The sequence below is a fragment of the Ovis canadensis genome, chromosome 8 (genome assembly GCF_042477335.2).
Source record: "Ovis canadensis isolate MfBH-ARS-UI-01 breed Bighorn chromosome 8, ARS-UI_OviCan_v2, whole genome shotgun sequence".
Classification (NCBI taxonomy): Eukaryota; Metazoa; Chordata; class Mammalia; order Artiodactyla; family Bovidae; genus Ovis; species Ovis canadensis.
Window position 1 is genome coordinate 68,814,769 of NC_091252.1, and position 22,412 is coordinate 68,837,180.

The 22,412-nt window shown below is 38.8% G+C and overlaps 1 protein-coding gene and 1 pseudogene across 1 annotated transcript; both read right to left on the reverse strand.

The window, feature by feature from the left end:
• Nucleotides 1-6,386: 6,386 nt before the first annotated feature.
• On the reverse strand, nucleotides 6,387-7,421 carry LOC138445108 (trace amine-associated receptor 6). Its single transcript, XM_069598907.1, has one exon. It carries the CDS (start codon nucleotides 7,413-7,415, stop codon nucleotides 6,387-6,389), a length of 1,029 nt encoding a protein of 342 aa, XP_069455008.1. The 5' UTR covers nucleotides 7,416-7,421.
• Nucleotides 7,422-17,360: 9,939 nt separating this feature from the next.
• On the reverse strand, nucleotides 17,361-18,389 carry LOC138444643 (trace amine-associated receptor 7a-like; annotated as a pseudogene).
• Between the last annotated feature and the right edge of the window lie 4,023 nt (nucleotides 18,390-22,412).

Here is a 22,412-nt window from a genome sequence, read left to right on the forward strand (position 1 = left end):
CTTAGACTGTAAATTAGATATATTGATCAAAGTGGCCATGCCAAGGGCTGTTTATTTATAGTTTAACACTCTGAGCCTGCTTTGTGTTTGGTTACCTCTTGACTCTAATCCAAAGAGACAAGAGTACAAAATATGTTTCTCTCCTTCTCATTAGCAAGCTTCCGAGTTTGGGCACTGGAAAGACCACAGAGCATCATTAACGCATCTTTCTCCCACTTTCATCATAACTAAGGAATATCTCACATTCTTAGCCATTGGGAAATTTGTTTATTAAACAGACCTTAATTTGAAGAATGTCTTAGAGAAGTTGGAAGCCTGTAAACAAAGGTCCCATGTAGATATAAGACTGAAAACTGTAGATGATGCAAGACAAGCAAAGTTTGACTCCAAATGCTGCCTAGTGTTAGTCTATAACCCCTTGAGAAACGTGACTGCTGCCTGATCTTGATCTTTATTTGATGCAAATGCATTTACTTAAGATGGTCTTATGAAGGCCTTAGGAAGAGCCTCCAATTTACCTCTCATCTCAACATGACTCGAGTTCTCTTTGGGGGCTAACCCCAAAGATGAACGTGTAAAAGAACCTAGATTCCTGTAATACACTTCAGTTCAGTTCATTTCAGTTCAGTCACTCAGTTGTGTCCAACTCTTTGAGACCCCATGAACCGCAGCACACCAGGCCTCCCTGTCCATCACCAACTCCAGGAGTCCACCCAAACCCATGTCCATTGTGTTGGTGATGCCAGCCAACCATCTCATCCTCTGTTGTCCCCTTCTCCTCCTGCCCTCAATCTTTTCCAGCATTAGGGTCTTTTCAAATGAGTCAGCTCTTTGCATCAGGTGGCCAAAGTATTGGAGTTTCAGCTCAACATCAGTCCTTCCAATGAACACCCCGAACTGATCTCCTTTAGGATGGACTGGTTGGATCTCCTTGCAGTCCAAGGGACTCTCAAGAGTCTTCTCCAATACCACAATTCAAAAGCATCAATTCTTCTGCACTCAGCTTTCTTTATAGTCCAACTTTCACATCCATACATGACTACTGGAAAAGCCATAGCCTTGACTAGACAAACCTTTGTGGGCAAAGTAATGTCTGCTTTTTAATATGCTGTCTAGGTTGGTCATAACTTTCCTTCCAAGGAGTAAGCATCTTTTAATTTCATGGCTGCAATCACCATCCGCAGTGATTTTGGAGCCCCCCAAAATAAAGTCAGCCACTGTGTCCACTGTTTCCCCATCTATTTGCCATGAAGGAATGGAACTGGATGACATGATCTTAGTTTTCTGAATGTTGAGCTTTAAGCCAACTTTTTCACTCTCTTCTTTCACTTTCATCAAGAGGCTTCAGAGTTGTAGCGAAAAAAAAAAAAAAGCCAAAAAATGCAGGACAATTCTTCCCTTTTTATAGTAGATGTTTCACATTGCTTTTTCTATGCAGCTGGTTTCTTGGACTTCTCCTTCCCTTGGAGCATGTCAAGTTTATTACCACTTATTGTTACTTCACTGAGTGTAATGTTTGGAATTGACCAGTGTTGCCCTGGCTTGTCTGAGGGGCATAATAAAAGGCTTACCTGCTGAAAACTCTACCTTTGCTATTAAACATACTAATGTTAGGAAACTGGTTCCTGGAAACTTGGTCTTCAGAAATTAAAAAATTGAAAAAAATTAGGGGAACCAATAGATAATTACCCAATTTTAACTTGCCAAATAAAGATAAATAGCAATAATAACTGTGGGAACAATGTTCATGCCCTTTCCCATAATTTTATTAAAGTGTTTTAATACTAAAAATTAGGAACAACATAATCTAAGAAGAAACAACAGTCTTGTAAATTGAATAAATTTTCCATTATGAGACACGTGCCTCATTGTTCTTTTTTTTTTCTCATTTTTTCCTTCTGACCAATGAAAAGTTTGCCATAGTTCAGCACTGATTCCCAGACTGGCATTTCAACATAACTGAATTAAGATTAAAAGACAGTATTACAAAGAGTAAATACTGAGATATAACTGTACAGTTTGCATATTTCCTTCTATGCAGGTTCTCTGTAACTTTTAGGAACTTTGTCTTCACCTGAGGACTCTGCTTTTCGGTGGCAGAGCAAATGAAGTGGCAACCTCTGTATTCCTCATGGTGGTGGAGCATTCACCCTCCATCCTCCCCAACCCCCCAAGGTCATTACACTGTACCAGTCTTGCCTCTCTCCAATACTGTCAACACATCCTTCTTTCTATTTTTGCTCCTTAATTTTAATACCCAGCACTCTGTCATTCTCTCTAGTCCTACCCTAAGTATTTATCATGTTTAAAACATAAACACTTGCTATATTAAGTACTATACCATGTGCTTTAGAAATGTTTACCTCAATAATCATCACAGTAAGCCTCCAATGAAGCTAGTATTATTATCCCCATTTCACAGTTGAGAATACTAAAGCCTAGGAGGTTACAAAGTTGGGGAGAGTCTGGAGACAGTCCTAGGCAGACTGAGCGGATTCTGTGTTCTGTCCACATGCTAAAGCTGCCTCCATAAAATCCTTTCCTTTCAGGATATCAGCACCATGCTACCTCAGTTGTAACCTAGGACTTATAATCTGCAAGCTACAATTTTATTTGAAACCCTTGGGACTTCTGGAAATTGGATTTTTTTTAATTGAAAAAGGCACATCTGTCAAATATTTTGAACGTACTAGTGAAGTATGTGAAGCATTTGTCATCAACGCTATTATCTCCGCACCAAAGCATGAACCTTCAGAAGGGCTGGTCAGAAATAAACATTAGAAATAACTTCATGTCAGTGTTTGTCACCAAATTAATCAGACACTAACTTCCAATATTTTTGCTTTTGGAATTTTAGGATGTGGACTTGTGCCCAAACCTGAAATCTCTCCAATTTGGGTGTATGATCCCTGACACCTGCCTTTCAGTCTCACTAGCTCTAGAAAGCCAGCTATTAGTCACGTCACCTCTCACTTTCTCTCACTTTACGTTCATCACTTGCTTCCTCACCCGCCTTAAATATCAGCAATCATCCTTCTAATCATTCCTTAAACATTCAAGTTGGAAGAAAAGATTCTGCACTTGTTTTATTTTGTTAATGATTATTTATCAACTATCAAGTACTTTACCATACTATGTTACTGGTTACTATATAGTAACTCAGCTCCAACTATAAGTTAAGTCCTTTTCCCACCTTATCCAACTCATACAGCTCTATATGGAGGTAATATTATTCTCATATTAGGGGTGAAAACTCTGCAGCTGGAAGAGGTTATGGAAGGTCACAAAGCCAGGATTTGTCCTCAGCACTTTCTGATTCATACCCCTGTGCAATGATTTTCTAGAGACTGCCTTCCCGTATTAGAAGATGAGATCTCCCTCATCTTATACCCAACACATCTACTATTACTGTTTATCACTTTTCAAGAATTGACATATAGAGCAGAAATGAAACACAAATAGAAGTTAGAAGAATGACTCTTGGTAGCTTCCACAGCTTCTGAATACAGCTTCTGATTAATGTTAAAGAGGAAGAGTTGTAGGATCTTAAAGTACTGCTACCAAAAAAAAAAAAGTTTTAAGCACTTTAACAACAATGAGATATAACTCCTAAAATATTTACATCACTTTAAAATATGGTCTCTTAACTCTTCCCATGCAGCTACTATTTAATTTCATTTGGTAAGAAGATAGTATATCAGAGATTCATACTGAAAAGATAGTCACCTAAAATGAAAGAAATAAACACATAAACCTAACCCAAATGTATAGATAAGAATAGAGAATTATATGGTAATGTCAATTTTCATATATTTATTTCATCACAAATATTGAAATTCTAGAGGCAAATTATAAATTAGATCTCCCTTACACACACACTCTCCATTATACATAAAGTTAGACCTTGTATAAGCACACAGAGGTATATATAAAATATATATGGGGGGCATATTGCATATGCTGTTTTATAATTTGGGTTACAGTTTTCTGGTTTTGTTTTGAGTCAAAAAATAAATTGTGGTTGCCTTTTTATGTGAACTGATACAGAACTTCTAAGTGCTTTTTATCGGCTTTGTAACATTCTATTGCATAGTGGACCATATTTATTTAATTTATCCCACATCGATCTACATTTTTCTCCAGTTAGTAATCGAGAGGTATACAATGAATATCCTTATCATGTTTGGTTACTTGCCTGACTCTTGCCTTAGGATTACTGGCCAGAAACAGAATTATTCAGTCAAGTGACATACATAATTTGAAATTTTATGTAAATATCTTAATCCTTCTCAGAAAGAAAATACTAAATTATATTTCCCTTAAATGTATATAAGCATGCTCAGCTCTCATGAGAGTGCTCGTTTCCCACAATCTAATTATTAATAGATATTATTGAGTCATATAAAGTTTGTCATTTTGCAATCTGAAACTCTATTACATTTTTTAGCATTATTTGATTATTTGCACACTTGACCTTTTAATGTATTTATTAGCCCCATCTCTGTAAAACTGCATATTTATTTGTTTAGTGGGATGTTTGTCTCTCCCTGTCTGTTTTGTGAAAGGCTTTTACATTTTCTTAAACTTCCCAGACCAGAAATTGATCCCCTACATTGGAAACATGAAGTTTTAACCACTGGACCACCAGAGAAATGCAAGCTTTTACATTTTCAAGTTACTAACACTTTCTTCATCATGTGTGCCACCAATACCTTCTAAGTTTGTCTTTTTTTCTTTGTCATGGCTCTATTTTTTTTTTGAAGTTTAAAAATGTAGTACATATTTTCTGTTCTGATTCCACCAATCCAAACTATAAAAACTATGCCATCTTCTAGCCTTCTAACATCTGGAAGAAAACAGTTTTGGTTTTGTGAACTACATGAGGCAAACTACTTAAGACTTTTTCAAGAAATTTTATACCACATCAACATTTCTAAATTATCCATTTTTCCTAATAACATGAATGACAGTGTCATTTTTATCATGGACAGTGTATAAACTCGAAAGAAATAAAATAAATGACAGGAAATTGCCCTCTGTCAACACTGGAAGTTAAAACAAAAAACCTCACGGAATAAGAAAACTATTACATAAAATAATAACTACTATTACAGTAATTTCACCATTTGTCCACAGTTTTTCCCACAGTTACAAAATATCCTACTAAATGCAAAATATGAGCATTGCATTGAGATTGAAATGGCTGATGTGTGGGGCTAGAGGCCTTCAGGACATCCAGAAATACCAGAATTCCAGAAAAAGGCTGCTCACAATGAAAGTAAACTGAGTCCAAAGAAAGACAAGGAGTACACGGCATTAACAGGGAACATGGAACAAGGAAAATTTGAAAGTAAATTAAGCTTGTTAGAAAGGGCATGACAGGTAATCAAGGCCTGAAGAGAGAAATAATTAACTGACAGAATAGGGTGGTACTCAGATTTTAGGAAACTAGAAAATATGACCACTGTGTCAACCATTAGTTAAGAAATATATTTCTATCAGATGCTCAAGGATGTTCACATCACCAAGAAGGTAAAGTATAAAGGTGATGCTACTGAAACTGAGGTACTGTTTCTCTTCCCCAATTTAATAAGCCACTTTCAAGCACTACATTTCATATCATAGTTATTGGCAAACTCCCAATATATCACCAAATTAATTTCAAAATTTTCAAATTATCAATACGAAATGTATGATTACTTAGATATCAAAATTTATGTTTGATGAACTCTTCTTTAATATTGGCCAATTTGATCGTTTATATTGCAAAAAAACCCACAATAGCCCAGTGAAAGTCATCATAGAGAAGTTTTTGACAAGTTGGAAATGAGTGAAATTCTTTGTAAGGAAAAGAGGAAAAGAAATCAAGAAAAAGACATTTTCAGGTTACAAAGGGAAGAGTCAATGGAATAAAAAGAAAACAGAAGGAGAAACGTGTCAACTACATTCTAGCTTTCACCTCTTGCTTGAGGCATTCATTACTCACTCACCTTCAGTGTCAGTACCATCATTCTACTCAGCCTTAGAAGTGAAGTTACAAACTAGAAGGAAAGGCCCTGTGCTTGTTTTATTGTTTTAGCTAATGGTTATTATATCTCTAACTGTAATAGGCTATACTAACCTATACTATTTTATATTATTGGGGCACAGAGTGAGCTCCACTGTAGATAACAAATAGGGATTTAACATTTATGAGTCAAATGAATATTTGGAGAAGCAACAGGAAGTGAGCATCCCAGCAAGACTGAAACATATTGACTTATCCAATTAAATTGGAAAAGCAAATTTGCTTTCTCTTCAGTAACAGTCTTATTTGATTTTTAAAAATTCATTTCATTTGGAAAAGGTAAAGATATCTTCAACTTCCTCAACCCAATGGCTTACATTTATTCAGAGGACAAATTCATGCTTGCAGAACTATTCTTGAAAACCCGACCACTCACAATGACTTTGATGGCTTTCCTAAACCAAGGGTAAAATAAAGCATAGATCAAGGGGTTCATGGCTGAGTTGTAATAAGCACACCAACAGCAAATCTCATAAATATAGGCTGGGGTTATGAAGCCCATAAAGGCATCAATTAATGAGTCAATACTGTATGGTAACCACGAAATCATGAATGCTATGACCGTGATACCCAGGGTTTTAGCTGCTTTCCTCTCTCTCTTGGCTACTCTGGATTTGTAACTGTCTGATGATGACTCTGTTTTGCTACCAGTATTTTCAATCTTTTTAGCCTGATGTCTGGCCACAAGAAAAATATTACTGTAGAGAATTATCATGACAAGGGTAGGTATAAAGAAGGACAGAAAATCTATCAATACCCAGTTTTGATTTACAACTGTCTGGCAACCTCCTACACAGTTGAGTGCACTAGACAATTCCTCAAGCCCATTCTCATTGGCACCCGTGTAGAACACGGCACCACTGTAAGTAATGGGCAGGATCCAGGAGATGCTGATGCATATCCCCGACACAGACACCGTGAACTTGGTGGGATAGACCAGAGGGTCAGTAACAGCAATGTACCTGTCGATGGAGATGAAGGACAGGTGGAAGAGAGAAGAGTAACAAAATGCTGTGTCAAAGCATGTGTGAAAAGTGCAGAAAGTTCGCCCAAAGTACCAGCAGCTCTCCACAGACCTGACCATACTGAAGGGCATCACAGTCACTCCCACCAGAAAGTCTGCACAGGCCAGAGAGGCGATGAGAAAATTGGTTGGTGAGTGCAGCTGCTTGAAATGAAGGATGGCAGTCATCACCAGGAGGTTTCCAAACACGGCCAGGACAGCCCCAAAGCCATACACCATGTACAGAATCACGCGGGATGCGGGTGAGTAGGGGGTTTTCACACAGGATCCATTCAGGTGCTCGTAGCAGAGCTGCACAGCTGCAGTGGGAGACGAGTTGCTCATGATCTGCCCTTTACATTCAAAGAATTCTGTCCTTGATTTCCACAGACTTTCAATGCCTGAAGAAATTATCACATATTAGTACTATTGTTTTTCAATTTTCCATTTTTTTTACTATAAATCTCCATTGTGTTCAATAGCAAAATAAAATACAAAAAATTACAATGGCCAAGATCACAAGGAGTTAGTTTTGACTAATGCTTAGTTTCCTTAATTTGGTAAAGTCCTAAATATTTTTAGATGTTTTACCTCCAGAGTTCCTCTTTTCAACAGGGTATGATATGAGAAGTAATTGTAGACTGAAAGCATCATCTCCTGTTAGGTTTATCTGCATTACTGCCTAAAGCACACAGTCTTTCCAGATAAATAAATGCCATCTATAGGAAAATCCCTAGATGGAATCCCTGTAGAGCAACGTGTGAAATTGGTAGATTATTTTCAAGAGTGATTATTAAGACGGTTATTCTACAAAACGACTCCTTGCATTAAGTTAGGTTACCCATTACATTTCTACAAAAAAAAAAGCTAAAGACTTTTTTTTTCTTCTTAGACTTGAAATATTATTCTCCTATTCTCACTTCTGCTGTGGACACTTTCTTGCATTTTTATTACAAAGATAAAAGAGGGTACGAGCAGTGACAGTTAATACTTGGCTTTTTTCTCTGGTTAAGAATCACTTTTGCATCTTCACTGGATACCAACAAACAGAAAAAGGAACACACACTGTGAGCAACTTGCAATGAAAGCACTAAAAGCACCATTCCTTGCATTTAGACACACCTTGCTTTCTGAGCTTCTATTACAGTTAGCGCTGGCAGAGAAAAGATCATTGTCTTCTTAGGGTATTGTCACTGGAAGCAGATTGCAATGTCTCTCCATCCATGTGAGAAATGGGTGTAAACCCCCTGAGTCCTGCTTCTGTGCGTTACTCACAAACAGAAGACTTCCCATTCCCCTCTGCAGTGGTTCCATGCTATCCCCACCCCAGCGTTTGCAAAAGATATGTCCATTTTCTAACCCCCCAAATCAGATCTTCTTTGGAAAAGAGGCCTTCACAAATTTCCAGTGTACTGTTGAAGCCTAGCTTGAAGGATTTTTGAGCTTTACCTTGCTAGCTTGTGAACTGAGCGGATTTGTGCAGTAGTGCGTTGTGTGTATGTACCATATCTTCCTTATCCATTCATCTACAGATAGACAGTAATGTTGCTTCCGTGTCCTGGCATTGGAAGCATGGAGTATTAACCATTGGACCACCAGGGTCTCCTTTCATTCTCCTCACTGTGCTGAGTGTCAGAATCACCACCCACCAAAAAGTCAGCCAAGGTCAGAGAGGTGATGAGGAACTGAGCTGGAGAGGACAGCTGTTTGGAATGAGACCAGTGAGTAGAGCTTCCAGTACTTTGGAGAGCTTTATTATCAATTGCACTATCATTTTGAAGAGAACTTTTGTTATTCTGCTAACTGTCATTGAGTTTGATTTCTACTCTTTATGTCATTTCTGAAAAAGTGATGAGCTACAATACATGAGTTTGGTATAAGCTATAGGGGGAGCCCACCTTCTAAGCTGGGAAGACAATGTCCCTAGAGAATGATTGTACAGGGGTTTGAATCAGAAAGTACCAAGGGTAGATCCTGGATATGTAATCTTGGACAGCTTATCTGAACTCTCCTGGCATCAGATTGCTCAGCTCTGATTTGGGAGTCATAATACCCACCATAAAGAGCTGTCTGAATAGAGGTAAGGTAGAAAAAGACTTAATTTATGCTTCAGTTCAGTTCAGTTCAGTTCAGTTCAGTTGCTCAGTCATGTTCGACTCTTTGCAACCCCATGAATCGCAGCACACCAGGCCTCCCTGTCCATCACCAACTCCCGGAGTTCACTCAGACTCACATCCATCGTGTCAGCGATGCCATCCAGCCATCTCATCCTCTGTCATCCCCTTCTCCTCCTGCCCCAATCCCTCCCAGTATCAGAGTCTTTTCCAATGAGTCAATTCTTCGCATGAGGTGTCCAAAGTACTGGAGTTTCAGCTTTAGCATCATTCCTTCCAAAGAAATCCCAGGGTTGATCTTCAGAATGGACTGGTTGGATCTCCTTGCAGTCCAAGGGACTCTCAAGAGTCTTCTCCAACACCACAGTTCAAAAGCATCAATTCTTCGGTGCTCAGCCTTCTTCACAATCCAACTCTCACATCCATACATGACCAATTAATTACTACATTACATTACCAATTAATTACTACATTACATTACCAATAATATAGCATAATACAGGTTAGTATAGCATAGTAGAGTTAGAGATATAATAACCATTAGTAAAAATAATAAAACAAATACAGGATCTTTCCTTCTAGTTTATAATTTCACTTCTAAGGACTGAGTAGAATGATGGTGCTGACACTGAAGGTGGGTAAGTAATGAATGCCTGCAAGCAAGAGGTGAAAGCTAGAATGCAGTGGGCTTCCTAGAGCAAGTGAGCTGGAAAGACTGGTGTCAGTGATTAGATACCCAAATTGGAGGGAGTTCAAGTTTTAGTACAGGTCCATATTCTAAAATTCTAAAATCTATAACATTGAAAGTTTGTGTTTAATTAATTTGTTGACAAACACTTGCATGAGGGTATTTCTAGTGTTAATTTCTTATCAGTCTATCTGAATATTCATGCAGATACATTAATATTGTTTTGACTATGTGAGTATTGATGTGGAAATAATGTATTGATGACAAGTGTTTCACACACTCCACTGGTATATTCCAAATATTTAACGGATAGGACTTTTAAATGAAAAAATAAAAGAGTCTGATTTCTATAAGTCCTATGCGTTTCAGATAAAATATTGTATCTAGTAAATTACAAGTCCTAAGTAAGGACAGAGGCAGGATGGAGGTGATATTCTAGAAGGAGAGAATTTCTAGAAACTGTGAGGCAGATTAGTGCACGGTCAAGAGCACAAACTCTGGATCCAGTTGTCCTAGGATTGAATTCAGGCTTTCCCCAACTTCATAACTGGCCCAGGCCTCAGTATTTTCAGCTGTGAAATGGGGAAGATAATTTTATCTTCAACAAAGAGTTAGTACGATGATTATTAGGGTTGCTATTGCTAAAGCACATGATTCAGTATTTAACAGAGAAAGTGTTCACAACTTTAAATGCTTTATATACATATATGTATATGTATAGATATATGTATTATAGTTGTAGAGAGAATGAAGTGCTCAGAATTAACATTAGGATACAAAAAGGAAGAAGGACCCTGTGCCCATGTAGACCATATTGGAGAGAGGCAAGACTGGTATAATCTGATGACCTTTGGGGGTTTCTGGCAGGTTGGAGGGTGAATGCTCCACCACCATGAGAAGGAATGCAAATGATGCCCCCTCGTTGCTCTGCTGTGAAAGAGCAGAGACCTCAGATGAAGATCAGGTTCCTAAGAGGTGCACAGAACCGACACAGAAGAAAGCATGTTTGTAAAGTTAAATCTCAATATTTATTCTTTGTAATGTCTTTCAATCTTAATTCAGTTATGTTGAAATGCCAGTCTGGGGATCAGTGCCAGTCTGGGGGTCAGAGGAGAATGAGAACAATAAGATGCGTGTCTCATATTGTTTGTTCAATTTATAGAACTGCACTTTATTCTTAATAATCTATTTCTTATATATTGATATTAAAACATACTTTTCTTCTGTGCTGCTGCTGCTGCTAAGCCGCTTCAGTTGTGTCCGACTCTGTGCAACCCCATAGATGGCAGCCCACTAGGCTCTGCTGTCCCTGGGATTCTCCAGGCAAGAATATTGGAGTGGGTTGCCATTTCCTTCTCCAGTGCATGAAAGTGAAAAGTGAAAGTGAAGTCTCAGTTGTGTCCAACTAGTATCGACCCCATGGATAGCAGCCCACTAGGCTCCTCCGTCCATGGGATTTTCCAGGCAAGAGTACCGGAGTGGGTTGCCATTGCCTTCTCCTTTTTTCTGTGAAATTCAGCCAAAACATAAACTGTCCCTGCTACTGTTGCTGCTGCTGTCTATGATGTCCTGAGTTGGCAAAGTTTATATTTGGCAAGTATTTGTTGGTTCCTTGAATTTTCTTTTTACAAATTTTCTTATTTCTGAAACCCAAGTTTCTAAGAACTACTATCCTGAGACATTAGTCTTTTTAATAACAAAGGTTGTATTTTTGCATAAAATAACCCTCCAAAATAAACCAGGGCAGCCTCTGGTCAATTCCAAGCTTTTGAGACAGTGAAATCTCTTCCAGTAGAAACAGATATCCAAGAAATCAACTACATAAAAAAAGCAATATCTAACTCTGACTATGAAAAAAATTGTGCTGAGTCTTTCTACATTGTTTTTGCTACTCATTAAAACTTATTAGAAGAATCTATGCTACTTGCTACTCTGGTGTTTGACTCTCTCCTATATTCCACATATAGTGGGAGGTCCATCTTTTATCTTCCTCTGAGGAGCACACATTTGGGGAGAGAGGGGGACACAATATACCAAACAGATCATCAGAAAGCAGAAAGCAGTGTAACAGACAAATGAACAAAGTGGTTCTTAAGAAGGCAGGGGCTATGTAGATATACATTTACAAACTCTATTGTTCTAGCTTTTCATTCATGAAAAAAATGAAGACACCCTTTACCAGGTACTGCTGGGACTTCCCTAGTTGTCCAGTGGCTAAGACTCACCATTCCCAATTCAGGGAGCCTGCTTCAGTTCCTGGTCGGGGAACTAGATCCCACATGCTGTAACTAAGACCTGGTACAGTCAAATAAAATAAAATAAATAATAAAATTATAAGGTATTGTTACTATATGAGCTATTACAGGAGCACATGATTCGCAAATATAATCATTCCTTATCATAATAATATACGATATCCATGAAAAATTGTATGCAATTTGCAAATTCATAACACTCAGGTGCTTTGAAATGTTTTGAAAGTAGAAGTCTTGCTGTGGAGAAGAGGCTCAAAGGAACCAAATAGTTATTAATGGAAACAACAAGATTGTTTGTGTTTGCTTGATGTGCGGACCAATCCTGTTATAGAAATTAAGATGTAATTTATCTAAATTATCCTCCCTTCACCCTTAGAGGGGGAAACCTTACACAGTAAAATATATAATGAAGATGTGTAGGTTGAAATGATACGGCACAGGAAATCAATTATTCCCACCAGTGTCCCCGTATCTCCAAAGAAGTTTATTTAACCTTTCCTTTATGATGACAAAATTTTTCCTTTGAAATAATTAGTACAAAGCTTGTTTTCATATTGCTCCCAGAAACTTGATGGCAGTGGCAGGGCCACAACAGGGGAGAAAATTTACATAATGGTTATTTGACTTAATTTCTGACTCCCTGGATGTGAATACTGGCTGTGTGTGTGTGTGTGTGTGTGTGTGTGTGTGTGTGTGTGTGTGTATGTGTGTGAGTGAGTATGTGTGTACTCACACACTCAGTCACATCTCACTCTTTGTGGCCCCATGGAATGTAGGCTGACAGGTTCCTCTGTTCATGAAATTTTCCAGAATACCTGACTGGGTTGTCAGTCCTTACTCCAGGCAATCTTCCTGACCCAGGGATCAAACTTGCATCTCTTGCACCTCCTGCACTGGCAGGCAGATTTTTTTTACCACTGGCACCACCTGGAAAGCCAGAATACTGGCTCTATTTTTTAATGAATATGCCACCTTGGGCATGAGACTGACTTCTTTATACCCCAGGTTCCTCATTTATGATGTAAAATAATAATAATATAGTAATAATATTCCTTTGTGCATAGAGTTGTTGTGAAGACTGAGTGGGGGAGGTAAGGTGGTCCCAGGAGCACAATGAAAGATCCATGACTTAGACAAAGCACTCTTAGGGTTAGATTGTTTTTATCGTCATACCCTGCCAGTTCCAAAGCTCATGTGTTACACACCAGAAACACTCAATAAGTGTTCGCTGAAGCAAAGGCCAATAGACTAGTCCACATACAGCCAGAGTAAATTAGAAAAGAGATAAATGAGGGCAAGTGCTTGTTGTTTTCTTATTAAGAAAGTTCTAAAATATTTATAATTATAGACAGAATTGAATGTTGACCTAGGAAAGGAAGTGGTAAAACTGAATGTTTTGTCTAATAGATGTGAAAGTCTACTAAAACAAAAGAAAGACAAGTATAAATGCATTAAACTAGATGTTAGAGTGCTTATTTGAATCCAGAAGCTTTAAGATATTCAGCAGACTTTTAAACTTTGATTTTAGCTTTTTCATTTTTAAAACGAGGAAGTATGATTTCTCTATATCTTGTGGCACAGGATTAGAGAAAGTTACCGCACTAAAGAAGGCAAAGTGGTTGTCTGAGGAGGTTTCACAAATAGCTAAGGAAAGAAGAGAAGCGAAAAGCAAAGGAGAAAGAAAAAATATACCCACCTGAATGCAGAGTTCCAGGAATAGCAAAGAGAGATTAGAAGACCTTTTAAAATGAACAATGCAAAGAAATAGAGGAAAACCATGCACTGGGAAAGACTAGAGATCTCTTCAAGAAAACAGGAGATATCAAGGGAACATTTCACACAAGGATGGGCACAATAACGGACAGAAATGGTAAGGGCCTAACAGAAGCAGAAGATATTAAGAAGAGGTGGCAAGAATACACAGAAGAACTATATATAAAAGGCCTTAATGACTGGGATTAACCATGATGGTGTGGTCAGTCACCTACAGCCAGACATCCTGCAGTGAGAAGTCAACTGGGCCTTAGGAAGTATTACAATGAACAAAGCTAGTGGAGGTGATGGAATTCCAGCTGAGCTATTTCAAATCCTTAAATATGATGCTGTGAATGTGCTGCACTCAATATGCCAGCAAATTTGGAAAACTTAGCAGTGGCCACAGGACTGGAAAAGGTCAATTTTCAAACCAATTCCAAAAAAGGGCAATGCCAGAGAATGTTCACCAGAGAATTGTACTACCATACAATTGTGTTCATTTAACATGCTAGTAAAGTTATGCTCAAAATCCTTCAAGCTAGGCTTCAACAGTGAACCGAGAACTTCTGGATATAAAAACTGGGTTTAGAAAAAGCAGAAGAACCAGAGATCAAATTGCCAAAATTTTTTGGATCACAGAGAAAGCAAGGAGAGTCCAAAAAAATATCTACTTCTTCTTTGATTTCATGAAAGCCTTTGACTGTATGGTTCAGCAAACTGTGGGAAATTATTCAAGAGATGGGAATACCTTACCACCTTACCTGTCTCCTGAAAAACCTGTGTGCAGGACAAGAAGCAACAGTTAGAACCGGACATGGAACAAAGGACTGGTTCAAAATTGGGAAAGCAGAAAGACAAAGCTATATATTGTTACTCTGCTTATTAAACTTATATTCAGAGTACATCTCAATGTACTGGCATGTGTACATCTGGCATGTGTAAACCTGGCATGTGAAATGCCAGAATGGATGAATTGCAAAATGAAATCAAGATTGCCAAGAAAAGTGTCAATAACCTCAGATATGCAGATGATATCACTCTAATGGCAGAAAGTAAAGAGGAACTACAGAGCTTATGGATGAGGGTGAAAGAGAAGAGTGAAAAGCTGGCTTACAAGTCAACATTCAGAAAACTAAAATCATGGCATCTGGTTCCATCACTTCATGGCAAATAGAATAGGAAAAAAGCTGAAGCAGTGACAGATTTTATTTCTGGGGGGGGGGGGGGGGGGCGGAACTCCAAAATCACTGCTGACAGTAACTGCAGCCATGAAATTAGAAGACGCTGGCTCCTTGGAAGGAAAGCCATGATAAACCTAGACAGCATAATAAAAAGCAAAGACATCATTTTGCTGACAAAGGTTCATAGAGTCAAAGCTATGGTTTTCCGGTAGTCATGTATGGATGTGACAGTTGGACCATAAAGAAGGTTGAGCACCAAAGAACTGATGCTTTCCAATTGTGGTGCTAGAGAAGACTCTTGAGAGTTCCCTGGACAGCAAAGAGATTAAACCAGTCAATCCTAAAGGAGATCAACCCTGAATATTCATTGAAGGACTGATGTTGAAGCTGAAGCACCAATACTCTGGCCACTTGATGTGAAGTGAAAGTCTCTCAGTCGTGTCTGACTCTTTGCAACCTCATGGACTACAGAGTCGAGGAATTCTCTAGACCAGAATACTGGAGTGGGTAGCCTTTCCCTTTTCCAGGGGATCTTCTCAATCCAGGGATTGAACCCAGATCTCCCACATTGCAGGCAGATTCTTATCCAGCTGACCCACACCTGATGGGAAGAGCCAATTCATTGGAAAAGACTCTGATGCTAGGAGAGATTAAGGGCAGGAGGAGAAGGGGGTGACAGAGACAGAGGTTAGATAGCATCATGGACTCATTGAACATGAATTTGAGCAAACTCTGGAAAGATAGTGAAGCACAGAGAAGCCTGGTATGCTGCAGTCCATGGGGTTGCAACAAGTCAAACATGATTTAGTGACTGAGCAACAAAAAAGATTGCAGTTTTGAAAGTGGTAAATCAAAATGAATTGATAATTTTCACTGTCAGAACTGAAGAGTTGAGGGTAAACTAATACTAAGCAGTCTAGGGTGCGTTTAAATCATTTGTTTCATCTTTAACTATCACGTAAAGATGAGAGCGATTTTCACAAGTACATTAACTCAGAAATAATACACAATCTCAGGAAAGGGTTTACCAACTGAAAGCATTTGTTTAATAATAATCAGAAATGATATACCTAATATATGATTGATTCACATTAAATGAGAAATCAGAGAAATAAACAAGGATATTTTTATATATATTCATCCCTGTCCCAATGATATGATGCTCTGATTTTTCAAACTTGATATCTGATTGCTGCAAAATAAAATTAGAATAGAATCAAGTAATTTATTTAAAAAATTATTAAAAAATACATAAATATTGCATTCTCTAGTCTTGGTATCAAAAACAAGTCTCCATGTCTGAAAAGTTGACTGGCTTCTATACAATGTGAATTGCTTAACTTGTTCAGTTTCAAATTTGTGGGTTATATAAAATGCATTTATCAGCCCCTGTCATCTTTTTGTATCCTTCATTTCAGTTCTGTATTTTTAGAACATATCTGTAATTTGAGCTTTCATGTATATCATTGAAAATCCTTATAAATAATCTTTGGAACAATGCAAAAGTGAACAAAACAGAAAGTTAATTTAACATAAAGTACAAAAAAATGACAATGTTAAAAACTCGTGCATGCTTTAAACATATGTTAACTGGTAAAATGTATAAAGTCAGCCAAAATTTTATGAGCAGACAATCACCAGGAAGTAGCCCACTGAACAAATGACATCAATTACCTTTCCCATAGCAAATAATTTGACAAATATTATAGTCAATATATTTATCTCTGGGTTGATTTTACCCAACTCTGAGATCATATTTCTGGTCTCACAAATCTGAACACCTGACAAGGCAGAGTCACTACTTTGCCCTCCCTGAGCCAGAATATCTCTAAGTATTCCCCAGCTACATTTACACTGTAATAGTAATTTTAAAAATATTTCAAAGGAATAAAGAGAAGCTATAACCAGGGATTAAACTATTATAAAGTAATAAAAGGGAGGATTTAGAATAACAAAACATTGCAGTTTCTGTCTATACATTCTTTTACATTTTCTCAAGACTGCTACAAGGAAGGGATTAATTACTAGAGATGTATAGTGAAGATCAGAAACAAGTAGCAACCCAAGTTCAATGTTAAAATGCTACGTTTCTGGCTCCAAGGTCATGCTGTTTCCATAACAACCAGGTTTTTATGTTATATTGACCAAAGAATCATGAAACTGAATTTAAGTCTTCAGGTCATATTGGAAGCATAATTTATTCTTTTACAAGATCTTGCATGTATATGATTACGTTTTCTACCCAATGATGCATTCACTGTGAATCTATATTCAATTCCTCCATCTAAAATGTGGGCTTACCCAGAAAATAAATTTACCGTCGAGGAATTCTGTCTCAAGACTTTGCCAGTGACAATGAGTTTGATGCCTTTTTGAAACCAAGGATAAAAGTAAGCATAAATCAAGGGGTTCATAGCTGAGTTATAATAAGCAATCCTAACCAATATTTCATAAATATATGTGGGAGTGATGAAACCTAGGAAGGCGTCAATTATGGAATCCAGGAAGTAAGGCAGCCAGGAGATGAGAAATGCCAGCACTGCGACGCCCAGGGTTCTTGCTGCCTTTCTCTCCCTCTTGGCCACTCTGTCTTGGAAGCTCTCTGAGCATCGCCCAGTCTTATTCCTCAGATTCTCAATTTTTCTAGCCTGCTGTTTAGCAATGAGGAAAATCTTGGAGTACAGAACTATCATCACAAGAGTGGGGATGAAAAATAATAGAAAATTCACCAATACCCAACTCTGATTCACTGCAATTTGACAGCCTCCCACACAGGTGAGAGCACTTACTAGATCCTCCAGTCCAGCTGCATTCACTCCTGTGCCAAGAAGGGAAAAAGTAAAAATAATGGGAAAGAGCCAAGAGAAGACAATACACATGGCAGAAACAGACACAGTGAACCTGGTTGGATAGACCAGGGGGTCAGTGACGGCAATGTACCTGTCCAGAGAGATAAAGCACAAGTGGTAGATGGAAGCGTAACAGAACGAGCCTTCAAAACAAGAGTGGAGTTGACAGTAACGCTGCCCAAAGTACCATCAGCTCTCCACGGACCTCACTGTGCTGAAGGGCATCACAGTCACTCCCACCAAGAAGTCAGCACAGGCCAGAGAAGCAATCAAGAAGTTGGTAGGAGAATGCAGCTGCTTGAAGTGGAGAATGGAAATCATCACCAGGAGATTTCCAAATACAGTCAGCACAGCTCCAAAGCTGAACACTGTGTACAGGATGAGGCGGGGAGCTGGTGAGTAGGGGGTTTTCACACAGGATCCGTTCAGGTGCTCGTAGCAGAGCTGCACAGCTGCAGCAGGAGACGCACTGCTCATGATTCTCCAATTTGGTACCTGGAAACCTGTCACCCTCTGTGGTCCAGGATGTCATTCCAGTTTTCAAAATATCCTTAAAGAAAAGATAAATACAATGTCAGCACTTGCCAGTGTATTCTGTCTTTCTAAAGATGCATGTTTAGAAAGTGATTCATATCCTCATCTTGTAAAATGATAATTTCCAAATGAATAAGCAGTTAATTTACAACATTGCATAAATGCTGTTGATTTAAATTTAAAAAAATCTTCCCTAGTTTTTCATATTAAAGGAGAGGTTGTCTTCAAGAAGCTTTTACAGGATACATGTTCGAATGCTACATTTTATTCGTATTATTTTCCTAATTTATCAGAGCAATGATAATGCCCCAAACACTCTCTCCCCCCAGGAATGTAACTAAACAATTTCAATCCCCAAAGCCCTTAAGATTGAATCCCCATAAGTTCAAGGTGCTTAGAAAGAAAAAAATTAAATAACAATTATGTTTATGCTAAAATAAGTTTGTGCTCTACTAATTTCCTGATGACACTTTAGCTTTGCATGGAACAGAATAGTGCCTATCCTTTAAAACCTTTGAGTGGAATTTGAATGTCATATTATTTGCTATTATTAAATACTGCCTTTTCACTTTTTTTTAGAACATTTTATGTATATGATTTCTGTGTTGAATGTCACTAAAACTCTTTCAAATAAACTCTTTATCCCTACCAGTGTTGATTTGTGTTAAAAAAATTAAATATGTGGGCTCAGTTGCTCAGTCACTCAGTCGTGTCTCTTTGTGACCACATGGGTTATAGCCCACCAAACTCCTCTGTCCATGGAATTTTCCAGGCAAGAACACTGGAGTGGGTTGCCATTTCCTTCACCGGGGGATCTTCCCAACCCAGGGATCTAATATGTGTGTTTTATGGCTCCTGTATCGGCAGTTGGATTTACCACAGCACACACTGAAAAGCTCAAAGAAGAAGTTAAATAATCATATGTTAAATACTTGAATGCTTCAGGTTTACTTTGAAAAATTCTGACCTGGGAAAGTTGGGTAGCAGAATACAAGGCGTTTGCCTCAGGGAACAGCAAAGAGAGTGTAGGTACAAAGAAAACGTTGTTTCTGCTCCTGTTGTTGCTGGCGTTGCAGTGGGAGCAGCATGCAAGATACTTTAAAAACAAAATATTGAAAGGACTTTTGGAATGTGGATATTCCTATGTTATACTCTGGATTATACCATTTACAAATTTCCTTTTCCCCTCAGCATTCTAGAACAGATCTCACCTTAGTTTTTCCAAAAGTGTTTTTTTGCCGCTTCCCTAATGGTTCCGTGGTAAAGAATTTGCCTACCAGCGCAGGAGACACAGGTTAGATCCCTGATCGGGGAAGATCCCATAGGCCATGGAGCACCTGAGTCCCAGCACCAGGATTACTGAGCCTGGGCTCTAGAGGCCGGAAGCTGCAACCACTGAGGCCATGTGCTGCAGCTACTGAAGCTCACGCACCACGTGCTCTGCAACAAGAGAAGCCACGGTGATGAGGGGACTGTGCACGGCAGCTAGAGAATAGCCCCTGCTGGCTGCAACTGGAGAAAAGCCTGCGCAGCAACGAAGACGCAGCACAGCCAAAGACTGCACAAATAGAATTATTTTTTTTAAAAAAGTGTTTTCTGAGGGATGACTTCTATGTTTAAAAACCAGCTTTTTCATATTAAGGCATAACATAAATTTGAAAAGTTTACATTTTTAGCATGCACGGACTGATGACATGATAAATATATCCACCCTTATATTCACCACCACAACCAAGGTAGAAAGCAACACCCTGGCAGTTCTCCTCAGGCCCTTTTATAGTTAATCTCACCCCACATTTCCTTTTCCCTCTCCTAGGGAAAACGTTGATCTCCATTCTATGGCTAGAGATTAATTTTCAAGGCCTAAAAATCTTTTATGAAAAAAGCACAAAGTTTGTCCTCTTTGGTGTCTGGCTTATTTCAGTCAGGTCAATGTCTGTGAGTTTCATCCATGTCTGAGTACATTTTCAGCTCGTTCCTTGTTATTGCTAAATGTAATTCTGTTGTCTGAATATACCGCAATTATTTTATCCATATTTTGTTGTTGTCCAGTTGCTCAGTCATGTCTGACCAGTTAATAAATATTCAGACTGTTCAGCTTGGGGTTGTCATATTGGGAAGTGTAGGTTCAACTCTGCAAGAAAGTATACAATATCTTTTAAAGTAACTGGACCTGGCTTACTTCACTCTGTATAATCGGCTACAGTTTCATTCACCTCATTAGAACTGATTCAAATGTATTCTTTTTAATGGCTGAGTAATATTCCATTGTGCACTGGGATGACCCAGAGAGATGGTATGGGGAGGGAGGTGGGAGGGGGGTTCAGGATTGGGAACACGTGTACACTCATGGCAGATTCATGTTAATGCATGGCAAAACCAATACAGTATTGTAAAGTAAAATAAATTTTTAAAAAAAGAAAAAGAGCAAAAAATAAATAAATAAAGTAACTGGACCATTTTATACTCCCGCCAGCAGGCTATGAGTGTTCCAGTTTGCTCCAAATCTTTCTTTCCTCCTGATGGACTGTCTATCCACTTAAAAGATTTTGGAATAAATCAAAGCTTATCCATTATACTTTATCTTACTTCTCTAACTCCATGTGAGAGGCCAACATGTGAACAAGTAATGACAACTCAATGTGGTGACGGCTCGGATACACAGAGTGCAGTGGAGGTCAGCACAATGAAGCAAGGGAACTGTAGCCACAGGCAATTTTACCAAGCAGGTAACTATAAAGATAGGTTCAGAGGGTCAAGGAGATATTTAAAGTAAAAACAGAGAAGGGTTTCCCCCGGCGAGAGGGGAGTGTGTTTTGAGGCTTCGAGATGGGGGCTGGACGCATTCAAGTAAGGCTGAGAGCAGCTGCAGTGCAGGCGCAGTGTGGGGACTGGCATGAACTCAAGGAGACCTGCACACAAGCTGACCACACCCGCCTCTTTTTGCCAAGCTGTTTGGATTTCTGCAGAGGTCAGTGGGTAGGAGGGGAGAGGACATGAAATACCGGTAGGAACAGATACAAATCTTCGCTTCACCTGCTCAGGGATGCTAGGGAGGATTTATTTTTCTGCAATACTCTTATATCTACTTAGAGTTTCACATTGCACCAGGTACAAGAGAAATACCTCAGTAAATATAGGGATTGTGACCTTTATCCCCACAGTGTCATCCATCTTCAGAGAGCTTGGTCTCACATTAGTATCTGTGGGTGTTCTTTGAGGTCTGTCTTCTGAGGAATGCATTTTCCTACCCTAAGGGGCAGATTTATAATCTTTCCTGGTGGCTCTGTCCATGGAATTTTCCAGGTGAGAGTACTGGAGTGGGTTGCCATTTCCTTCTCCAGGGGATCTTCCTGACCCAGGGATTGAACCCAGGTCTTCCTCATTGCAGGCAGACGCTTTACCAAAGAATTCGCCTGCCAGTGCAGGGAATGCGGGTTGATCCCTGGGTCAGGAAGATTCCTTGAAGAAAGAAATGGTAATCCACGCCAGTATTCTTGCCTGGGAAATCCCAGGTACTGTAGCCCACCAGGCTCCTCTGTCCACGGGGTCACAAAAGAAAAGACAAGACTTAGTGACTAAACAGCAAGGGGCAGACTGGGCAACATTCCCCTTCTAGAGGGGAAATGCTCCTTCCAGCCTCGCTGGGAGGTGAAGTTGCTTCTCAAAATATGTGCCTCTACTCAACACATCTACTGTGCTTGTTTATCACTTTTCAAAATGATCTGAAAAGTAGAAATAAAGCACAAGTGGAATGTTGAACCTTGACTCTTGGTAGCTTCCATCGCTCCTAAAGACAGCAGGTAATTAATATAGACAAGAAGAGTTGGAGCATATTAAAGATCTGCTGAAAGAAAACCATAAAAGTACTTAAAAATATTAAGATATAATTCCTTAGATACTTTATATAAGGTGCAGTTACTAAAATATACTAATGTACCTATGTCATAGTTTCATTAGATAAGA